The sequence below is a fragment of the Camelina sativa genome, chromosome 9, assembly GCF_000633955.1.
Source record: "Camelina sativa cultivar DH55 chromosome 9, Cs, whole genome shotgun sequence".
NCBI lineage: Eukaryota > Viridiplantae > Streptophyta > Magnoliopsida > Brassicales > Brassicaceae > Camelina > Camelina sativa.
The window spans coordinates 27,753,951-27,765,019 of NC_025693.1; the positions used below are offsets into that span (position 1 = coordinate 27,753,951).

Consider the following 11,069-nt stretch of genomic DNA (forward strand, 5'->3'; position numbering starts at 1 on the left):
CTTCTCCCACCAATCCTCACCGTTGATCCCCCACTCCCTTCATCTGACGGCTCCGATTTCATCCGTAAGAGCTGCAACACCACACTATATCCAGACCTCTGCTTCTCAACTCTCTCCTCTTTTGCCAACTCCATCCAAAATGACTCGAACCGCCTCGCACGCGTAGCCATCTCCTTCACTCTCCACAACACTCTCGACCTTCTCTCTTACCTCCAAAACTCTTACAACCGCGACCACCACCCAACCCCCGTCCTCAAAGACTGCTTCGAGAATCTGAAAGACGCCGTCGATGATATGAGAGGTTCGATGAAACAGATGAAGGAGCTTGTCTCCGCGTCGTCTGGCTCAGTCCAATCATTTAGGTTCCAGATGAGCAATGTCAAAACTTGGCTTAGCGCAGCTCTCACTGACGAATATACTTGTACGGATGGGTTCAAAGACGTCCACGAAGACAACTCCATCAGAGATGACGTATGCACACGAGTCGATGCCGTCAAAAAGCTAACTAGCAATGCCCTCGCTTTAGTTAACCGCTACGCCGACGAGGCAATAATACATTAATCAATATATCAGTCATCGATCGAGTCTTTCTTTTTCTTGATAATATGAACATCATACTTGAAAAGTTTTTAAAAACGTAATTATATAAAAAAATGTAATAATAATAAATGTGAGTTTTTCCTTTGTTGTTAATATATTTTTGAGTCGAAATATTTCTTTACTTGGAATCTACTCATTTAGTTCAGTCTTTCCAAATAATATAAAACGACGACAATGTAAAAAGAATCAGCAAAATCTTGTCGTTTTTTCTTCAATTCAGTTGTCGTTTTAGGGATTTCCCAAGATATTTTATAGTAAATATATAACTACGTTTACAAGAACGTGATAAATAAATAATTGAACAGATACGTATATCGTTGTTTACGTCTACAAATAAGAATCTTGATTTATTGATGAAGAAGCCGATCGACGCATAATTGAAATTTGCATGCATGCGCTGTCGCTCCACTACAATATATACTCGGTTTGAAGTATATTTTGTCGGAGGTGCTATCGAATAAACTCAAGTATTACAGGAGTATAGAAAATGCTATTATGGATAAGGAAAAAAATAAACTTATATAATCACTTGGCCCCTTTTATTATCCATGTATATAAAATTAAAATCAAACATGAAAATAGTAGTAAAATATTATAAATCTGTAATAATTGGTTTTTTCAAGATATCATATATTTCGGTTGACACGCTATCACTATCCAATACTATAATTTAAATGATGAGATAAACGAGGGAAGTACAATCAATAATAATACACTATTTTCAATTTTTTTGGTATTTTGTAAATCGTTATCATGCATTTTATTGTAAAGTATTAACTAATCCGGACAAAGAGCCAACTCAACTAGAGTTTATCTCATACTACGGAATACCATACGAAACCCAACGCATCCTAAAACGTCTCTCGGTCTCCAATATATATTTGATTTTTTACAATGTTGCTAAGCGCATAGACGCAAAGCACTTTCTTATACACTGATCAAGTATGAGTTTGCATATGACAGATCTACTAGACTAAAACACTTGGGAAGTTTATAGTTAGTTAAGACTTGTTTATATGTCATATCATCCGATCCATTGGTTTCTAACCCGGCCGGAGTTCTTCGTCTTATACACTCGGATTCGATCATTAAACACTGGACCCTTTTTTTCCAACACTGGACCCTTTTATATATGGAATATCTATCTAAGTCTGCGACTACGTATAACCTGTATTGTATTTTGGTGTGTAAGTCTGATATATCATGGTTTTTGTGGTTTTTAACCATGATATAAGGAGTTTTTTAGTGTCTTTTCATTTGTTTCTAGATTGTTTTCGAGTCTTTACAGGTTTTTAGCATGAAAGGAGCAAAGTGGAGCAATTTGGATCAGTTTGGAGCAATAATCCGTAAGAAATCAACTTGGAATCGATCAAAGGAGATGGTGTCGATCGACACTGCCTTAGCATCGATCGACACCCAGTCCAAACCGACAAAGGAGCCAAATTTGAAAGTTTTACAAAGTTGCCCGAAGTTTACCATATTTGCAAGAGTAGTCCCTGACGTGTTTTAGGACATATATATATATATATATATATATATATATATATATATTTTTTAGGTTTTCCAAACCCAAAAGTTGTATTCTATCAAGTTTTATTTTTCCTGCAACCCTGAGAGATTTTGAGAGCTTTGGAGAGAGAGATCTGCTTTGAGAGAAGAATTCTTGAACTCCTTCTTATTCTTTTAATTTCAATTGCTTATTATTCAGAATCATGTCTTGTTCTTCATTGAATATGTCTGAGTAGTTTGCTTGTTAGGTTTAGGGTTTTTAACAGGGATTTTATGAATTATTAGATCTGTTATTTAGGATTCATTATCTATCTAGATCTTCATCTTAGGTTGTTCTTCATATTAATCCTTGANAGGAGCCAAATTTGAAAGTTTTACAAAGTTGCCCGAAGTTTACCATATTTGCAAGAGTAGTCCCTGACGTGTTTTAGGACATATATATATATATATATATATATATATATATATATATTTTTTAGGTTTTCCAAACCCAAAAGTTGTATTCTATCAAGTTTTATTTTTCCTGCAACCCTGAGAGATTTTGAGAGCTTTGGAGAGAGAGATCTGCTTTGAGAGAAGAATTCTTGAACTCCTTCTTATTCTTTTAATTTCAATTGCTTATTATTCAGAATCATGTCTTGTTCTTCATTGAATATGTCTGAGTAGTTTGCTTGTTAGGTTTAGGGTTTTTAACAGGGATTTTATGAATTATTAGATCTGTTATTTAGGATTCATTATCTATCTAGATCTTCATCTTAGGTTGTTCTTCATATTAATCCTTGATTGGCCATCTAGAATTAATACTTTAGGAAAATAAATTTATATGAGAATATAATTAATTTTCCTGATAAAACATTTTGATGAGCAAAATTATTTCTTGCAAAGAGATTTGATTTAATAATTTTGTGAACAATCTAAACATGATTTTATTGATGATTTTTAATCTAGAATTTTACGAAGAGATTTGGATTTTCTGGTTTAAAATTTAGATATTAGTTGGAGTGAGAACTGATTTAATTTACAAAAGTGTTTAGAGTTCTAGATCTGTTCTTAATTGTTTGAATCCTAATTTATTGATTGATTTAATATTTCATAATTTCCTGAGAAATTCCCTAGGCCTAGCTTTTTGATCTTTTGAATTTACAACAGCTTTTATTTAATATTTTGCATTGCTTTTATTTATTTAAATCAATTTGTTTAGCATAATTATAAAACTCTATAATCAATGCAAAATATTAAATAAAAATATTTGTTTAGCATAAATCAAAATATTAAATCAATTAGAGTCTCTGTGGAATTCGACCCTTAAATACTGCAGTGATCTCTTAATTTAAGAGAGTAGCTCTAGGGTTAATTTGAGAGAGTAGCTCTAGGGTTAATTTGACCTTATCAAAGTCCACGCTTTGAACTACATTCAACGCAATGATTACATACACTTGTTGACGGTCTAAGATTACTCATGAGTCAACCCTATATAAACGAATATTCGTACCAACTCTACCTCACTGATGTATATAATATAATATATACTTTTTAACATAAAAATTGTTACGTTTTTCGATTATTATTTTAAAGTATTCTTGTAGGACTCTTTCAATATTTGGCAGTACAATTTTACAAAAACTAGGATCCGTGCTATAGCATGGATTGAAATACATTTTATTATTTTTAAAATATTATATATGTAATTGTATATAATATTATTTGAATGCAACTCATGCAAATAATTTTTATTATAAATATTATTCATGAAATGTAAATGTATTATGTAAGTCTTATATTGTTAATTTTAACCCGTGTTAGAGTATATAAAATTATTAATCCTTGCTAGAGTGTGTCCAGTAGCTTCCGTGCTAGAGTATATAAAAATTTAACTCGTGCTTGAGTTTGTAAGTCTTAAAATTATAATATAAAAACAAAATTCAATCTGTGCTCTAGCATGGTCCTAATTTTTATTGAACGTTATGGTTTATCAATAAAATCTGTGGAAAGTAAATTTCTAATATTGTGTTTAAAGATCTTTGGAAACAACTTGATATATGACTAAAATCTTCTGAAAATACAGTTTGAAAGATCCATGATTTTATTTATTACCATTAATATATCAATTATCAATTTGGAATATCTCCAATTAAGGTTGCACCTAATATTTAGGTGTAGCCATTAATATATGAATTAATCTATAACCTATCTATAACCTATTTGTAATCATTTATAATTAATTAAAAATATAAAGTCTACAAAAACTATGTTGTGTACTTCTTTTTATTAAAAAGGAGATCATTTGAAATAACTCCGCGATTATAATTTTAAATTAAATAATATAATTTAATCACTATAATATAAACTATATTGTGTACTTCTCTTTATTTTATATTATAATATAAATAATATAAACTATGTTATGTACTTTTCTTTTATTAAAAAGAAGATCATTTGAAATAACTATGTTGTGATTTTCATGATATATTTGCTCCACGATTTATGGATTTATTATTTATTATCTATATACTCCACGATTTATGAATTTATTATTTATTATTTATATATAAAGAGTTATCTTATAAAGAGTACAAGGTTAATATATATCTTATATATAACCTATTAGTATGCATTTGTAACCATTTATATTTTTTATAAAGTCTACAAAACTTAAGTCGTGTACTTCCCTTTTATTAAAAAGGGGATTACAAAATATATATACATAACATCATTACAAAAAAATGTGATCTTACACTAAACTCGATGCTTTGAATATAGATAGAACCAAGAGACATACCCAAATGTATAACATAGCTAACAATCAACTTTATATTGGAAAATGATGGTTAGCTAAATCATTTGTCATTGTTGAGACAAAAGCTAAGTAAAAGACAACAAATATGGAGAAAGGACGACGGAAGAATGCCTAAACTGGGAGGAGTGTTTTGATGGTAATGATGCCTTTCTTTCTTGTCTTTTGGATATTAAAACCAAATACTGTAAGTCTGTAAGTGCTCATCTTTATTTATCTTTTCAACAAAGATTATACTACTCCTGTTTGTAATCTCTTTTTTTTTCCCTGGGTTAATTAATCTCGCGGTTTTGTATTACCAATAACTTAACAGGCGTAAAAGACCTCTCGGAATGTTTGGTTGGTCTAGTTCACGAGACAGTTAATAAACATTTGAATTCTAGCTTGCCATCACATTCTCTCGGGTCCATTATCTATTTGTGTACACCGCACCCCACAGGTATTAGGTATCAGTTATTGTTGGATCGCTTTTTCCTCTTGCTACCATCTGGCACACATGCTCCGATGAAGTGACATTTTTCTTTTTCTTTTGGGGAGTTGGAACAAAGCTAGGATTTTATTGCGAGCCTAATATATTTTCCATTATTGTATAGACGTATAATTTTGTTTGTATAGACGTATAATTTTGTATAATATCGTATCATTCGAGTAATTCATACGAAATGAAGTTATAAGAACAGTATTGTATCGGAGACATCATCTTGGGAAAGCTGTATTATGTAATGACGGTTGGGGATGATCGCCCGGTGAACTCTTGCAATTTTGACAGCTTTAAAGCAAGTGAATAACCAGACACCAATAACACAGTTTAGCCTTTGGTATTAACAAACATGACAAAGATCGATAAGGTATCTGAATCTGACCAGAGGAGCGAGAGCATCCTGAGAATCTCTGCTAATCTTTGAGGTGTCTTTCTCGTACTGTTCAATGTAGACCCTTACTGTCGCTCCTTCCGAGCCAGTGCCCGAGAGACGGAACACCTTCAATGGACAAGAGAATCAGACCCCGATTAGCTCTACTACACCAAGTCTTGATTCTGTGTTTATGAATTCATTTTAGACATATTGACTTACAAGTCGTGATCCATCCTCAAACAAGTATCGGATCCCTTGGTGCTTTGAAACAGAGCCATCTACTGGATCATTATACTCGAATTCATCTGCGCTTCCAACGTTTGCCACTTCCGGATGAATTCCCTTTATAATCCTGACCAGTTATCTAAGAACATGAGTCCGGAGTCTGAAAAGTCATTCAAATAAAAAAAGGATTGGATCTGAAAACAAGGGGCGAGAGATACTTGTTGACATCCGGAAGTGAAGATTGTAACTTAACCAAGAGCCCCATGAGTTCTTTAGCTGCAGTTGCGTCAACATTCTATGGATGAAATATTTAGAAATTAGTAAATGGTATTCGTTTATAACCCAATAACGAAAATTTCAGTTTTACCTCATAGTCGTATCGAGTGTAATAGTGACGGCCATAAGTAGCCCAGTGCTGGCGGACGATGTCTTCAACCGTCACGAGTTTTGCATCCCCTTCAAGGCTTTCTTTGTTCTTGTGAGCCAGTATGGATAACCAAGCAAGAACTGCCCAAATTCCATCTTTCTCACGGATATGATCCGAACCTGAGGAAAAAGGTTGTTTATGAGCTGTGTACGGTTCTTAAAGTTTTAAGACATGGATGATCTAGCAACAGAAACTAACCAGTTCCAAAACTCTCTTCTCCACATACAGAGCACATCCCAGCATCCATAAGATTGCAAAAAAATTTCCAGCCTGTTGGAACCTGGAAGATAGATATATTAAAAAAACGGACCAAGTTACGTAATTGCAGTAGATAATAGAAGCTGCACACAGTGACATGTACCTCAAAGAACTTCAAACCTAAGGTTTTTGCAACGACATCAAGGGCAGCTGAGGTTGGCATGCTCCTGAAATACAAATGTGAAAAAGTCGAGAATTAAATGAGAAGATAAATATTGTACAATCTTCTAATAAGCAAAAATGTATGAGACCAGAGTCCAGCTCTTTCAATCTATGACCCAGAACAAACAAGAAGAAGAACGCATACCTTGCAACACCTTTCAAACCAGAGCTGAAGTATGGTATGGCCGCAACAGCATTTGCAGCAATTATGGCAACTGAATCCGAAGGAGTTACAAAAAACCTGCGGAGAAGAGATATTTTTGGTTAAAGGTAAGAGTGGTATACCCGCTCTACATCTCTGTGTTCTCACTTAAAAGTACATGAGTCTGCTACCTTTTACCAAGGATCATGTTTCTGTCTGCATCACCATCAGCAGCGGCGCCAAACTCTGGAGGCTCGACTCCGGCATCATCAGTTTTACTCAATCCCATGCGTGTCACTAGCTCCTTAGCATAGGTAAGATTGGGATCCGGATGACCTCCCCCAAAGTCCTCCTGTACAATTTTCGTGTTGTGAAAATCATAAGACACATTATTTCCTGATTAGAAAAAAAAATGATATACCTTTGGTACACAGTTCAACAACGAACTTTCTTGTGCACCTAGTTCTTCGACAAAGATACGGTGTGCATAGGCTCCAGCCACTCCATGCAATGCATCAAAGCTTCATAGAACGATGAGAAATAAACATTAAAGACATGGAGGAGCCTATACATGCAAACAAACTCAAAAGGATGTTGATAAGCTACATACCAGAACGTAAATTTTGGAGACGATAGCAATTTCTTGATGGATTCAAAGTCGAAGATTGACCTGAAGAGACGAAAGCATTCTTTTAATCATTCAGAGCGCAAATTCTGGAACCATTCTGCTTGAGACATAGACCAGACTAGAGGGATTAGAATTTATGATTTGTTCTCTCAGATACAAAGATGGAAATACTTACTTCATTAATTTAACATAGTCATCTGCAGAATCAAAAACTTCAACGTCAAATTTTCCTTCAAGTCCCTCAAAGCTGGTTATACCAATAGCAGAAATATCTACCTGTTGCGTTTAATTAATAAGACCAGTAAAAAAAAGATGATGAAAAATAACAGAAATATCTACCTGTTGCGTTTACTCAGAAATGTTAGATACCCTAGGCAGATCTTCCGCAATTGGATACTTCTTGATTGTCTTTGTGTTCTCGTAAATCATATCAGTTACTGATTCAGGAGCTTGTCCACCATTTTCCATATTGTACTTAATTCCGAAATCCTGTGAATGGTTTCAGAGAGACGAACAGATAGTTTTACTAAACTGATGCAAGGATTCACAGAATACCAATTGAGTGTATCGAAGGAATAAGCACAAAAAACAGAACTGACCTCAGTAGGGCCACCAGGATTATGACTTGCTGTTAATATAAACGCTCCTGTGGCTCTAGATCCCTGAAATTGCAGACTCGGCTTAGTTTCTCATAACGTCATTACATGAGAAACAACCCAAGAGAAAAATTAACTAGTAAGAGGATAGAGGAAGATATCTCACATCAGCCCCTACTCTTTCACGAATAATAGCTGATACAGCAGGAGTTGATAGCAGACCATTTTGACCAACCCACACACGTCTAACACCATTAGCCGCTGCCATCTTAACTATAATCTGTTCCAGGTAGGAATCAAAGTTGTATAATTATACTCTTTACTTCTATGCTAACGCAAAACGTAGTTTTGCCATCATTCAGAGGATATACAGTATAACGAATGGTAGTAAAAGCTTATTTACCTGAATAGCTTGCTCTGAATAGTAACGATCATCACCAGAAACCACAAGTATGGCACCTGCACAAGTTATTAAACAAATACACCTTCTTAAATCAAACTTTGTAGTCATCTGCCCTAGAAAAAAAAAGTTATACGAACAACAAAACATCTACCTTTAACTTTCTTAGGAGTAAGAGCATCAAACGTCGCTTGAACAAAATTTTCTAAGTAATTTGGTTGCTTATACACTTTCACCTGTCAAATTAGACCCAACCATAACGAAATCCATCAGAGAACGACGCAGTCCAAAGCGTCACTACGTTGCTGCATCAGTACAACATGTAATTTCGGAAATCTTCCAAATTCAAATCTCATCGGATCGGATCAGATTGTTGAAAACAAGAGAAAACGACGAACCTTCTTACGGAGTCCAGAAGTTCCCGGTTTCTGGCCATCGATTGGCGAAGTGGCGACTACAGAGACCTTGAACGACACCATTTTTTGAAATCTGCACAGAATCAAACAAGCTTGTACGTGAAGGACGAAGAAGATGATAAAAAGCACACTTTACCACAGAGTCAGAGGAAGGAGAAGGTGACACGTGTCTCTTTTTATCTTTTACTATCTAACTTTTTTATTACTCTCTCAGTCTCCGACGAGTTTAATTAAAAAACAAAAAAAAAAAACCCTAAATCCTTCTCCGGCGGAACAATCACGAACTCCGGCGAGTCCGATGGAAAGAGGGAAAAACATGGAATCGATCCCAACTGATCTAATTCTCGAGATATTCACGAGATTGCCGTCGAAGTCAGTCGCAAGGTTTCGTACCTTGTCGAAGCACTGGGCGTCTACGCTTGGCAGTCCAGATTTCAAGAAGCTCTTCCTAGCCAGGTCCTCGGCTCGTCCTCGTCTCTTGTTTGCCGTCGAAAGATATAGATATAACGAGTGGCTCTTCTTCTCGTCGCCTCAGCCACAGAACAAGAAGTCTCTTCTTTTAGATTATCATACAAAGTTCTCAGGAGACGTGAGCCAATACATTTGTAGCTACGCCTCAGGTTTGATCTATTTCCCTTTTGTGCGGGTCATTGATGAGGACAAGCCTTTGATTTGTAACCCTATCACCGGAATGTATGATGGCTTAGTAGTCAGGAAGTACAGCAACTCTCGAGGCTTTTTAGGGTTTGATCCCATTGATAAGCAATTCAAGGTTTTGGATTTTCATAGCGTTCTAACACTAGGAGGATCATCTGGTGAACCCAAATGGAGGGATAAGGAGGGTATCTATTATGCTCCGTATCATCGTTGCTCCAATGCAGGGATATGCATCAATGGGGTTTTGTATTACTTAGTTCAAACAGTTATGGAACCATCTTTTGTGATAGTTCGCTTTGATGTTAGGTCTGAGGAGTTCAAGTTTATTGTCGCAGCATGCCTTAGTGATCATCTAGAGCAGCCTAGTGGATTGAGTTTGCTCAACTTTAAGGGTAAGTTAGGTGTGATCAATTGCAATTGTGCTTATGCTGGTGGAAGACGTACGGTTGAGTTGTGTTTGTGGGTTCTAGAGGATGTCCAGACAGAGGACTGGGTGAGATATGTCTACACTCTGCCGCAGAATGAAGTCCTTGGTTCCTGCAAGTTTTCAGTTGCTGGAGTGACTGCTACAGGTGACATTGTTTTGTGTATGAGATATACTTGTAAACCGTATTATGTCTTCTACTTCAATCCCGTAAAGAACACTCTCCAAAGTGTTGAAATCCAAGGTTTTGGAGAAGAGCTTGAAACAGTTGAGAATCGTGGTGTAGTTTATGCCTTTGTTGACTATGTAGAGGATCTTAGTCTTAACGATGCAAAGCAACTCAAGTCAAGCCTTTCTGAAATCAAGAGTCTCTGCTCCTGCTGTCAAAAGGAAGGGCAGCATAACCACATTGGGGCAGAGGTATGATGATGGTATGAGTAAGGAGAAGAATTGAAAGAGATATCAGTGAAGAAAAAGAGAAGGGTATAAGAGAGTAAACAATGAGACAAGGAGTAGGTGAAAGACAATAGGGCCTGTCATCTATGCGTTTATGTTCTTTAGTTAATAGTTTTAGACGTTGGTTTGGTAAGTCTGTGAATCAAATCTAGCTTTGGTAAATCGTATGTACCTTTTGACTAATATTGTTGAATCTAGATTTCTTTTATAATTCCATCTCTCTTCAGTTCTAAACCTATATAAAAAGTTCCCGTGGATTGTAGAGTTTATATGTATAATTTGATGCTGTCTTCTACCGTTGCACATAATTTCTGCCTTGTTACCATTGTCGGGACGAGGACTCTGCAAGAAGAACGAGCACAGCAGAACAGGTAAGAGTATTTGCGAACCTAGAGTGAGTACATGTGTTGATTTGGTTTTCTAATCTGATCTTCGAGGCCAAGCCAAATTAAAAGTCAAGACTTGGTTTCAGAAAACACAAAATGGTAGCTGCAGGTTCCATTTCCATAATTAAACCACAT

The 11,069-nt window shown here is 35.5% G+C and overlaps 3 protein-coding genes across 6 annotated transcripts in view; 2 read left to right on the forward strand and 1 right to left on the reverse strand.

Annotated features, from left to right (window-relative positions):
- LOC104715795 (21 kDa protein-like) overlaps window positions 1–794 on the forward strand; it is a 4,348-nt gene extending 3,554 nt beyond the window's left edge. Inside the window, exon 2 of the mRNA XM_010433172.2 lies at window positions 1–794. Within this exon, the coding sequence (XP_010431474.2) occupies window positions 1–561 (561 nt within the window). The 3' untranslated portion in view covers window positions 562–794.
- Window positions 5,527–9,168, reverse strand: LOC104712628 (probable phosphoglucomutase, cytoplasmic 2). 4 transcript variants are annotated; one of them, XM_010429556.2, is made up of 18 exons: window positions 8,994–9,168; window positions 8,750–8,831; window positions 8,599–8,654; window positions 8,362–8,475; window positions 8,199–8,261; window positions 7,969–8,088; window positions 7,775–7,875; window positions 7,582–7,641; window positions 7,393–7,492; window positions 7,163–7,323; window positions 6,975–7,070; window positions 6,771–6,834; window positions 6,608–6,689; window positions 6,350–6,528; window positions 6,201–6,277; window positions 5,977–6,109; window positions 5,767–5,883; window positions 5,527–5,672 (listed from the first exon to the last, which is right to left on the reverse strand). In XM_010429556.2, exons 1-18 carry the CDS (start codon window positions 9,072–9,074, stop codon window positions 5,619–5,621), a joined length of 1,740 nt encoding a protein of 579 aa, XP_010427858.1. In that variant the 5' UTR covers window positions 9,075–9,168; the 3' UTR covers window positions 5,527–5,618. The 4 variants fall into 4 exon arrangements, with proteins under 4 accessions (XP_010427858.1, XP_010427861.1, XP_010427860.1 ...); XM_010429559.2 differs by lacking the exon at window positions 8,994–9,168 and having other exon boundaries at window positions 8,599–8,680; window positions 8,750–8,799; XM_010429558.2 differs by lacking the exon at window positions 8,994–9,168 and having other exon boundaries at window positions 8,599–8,683; window positions 8,750–8,799.
- Window positions 9,220–10,759, forward strand: LOC104712627 (F-box protein At3g57580-like). Its single transcript, XM_010429555.2, has one exon. It carries the CDS (start codon window positions 9,310–9,312, stop codon window positions 10,516–10,518), a length of 1,209 nt encoding a protein of 402 aa, XP_010427857.1. The 5' UTR covers window positions 9,220–9,309; the 3' UTR covers window positions 10,519–10,759.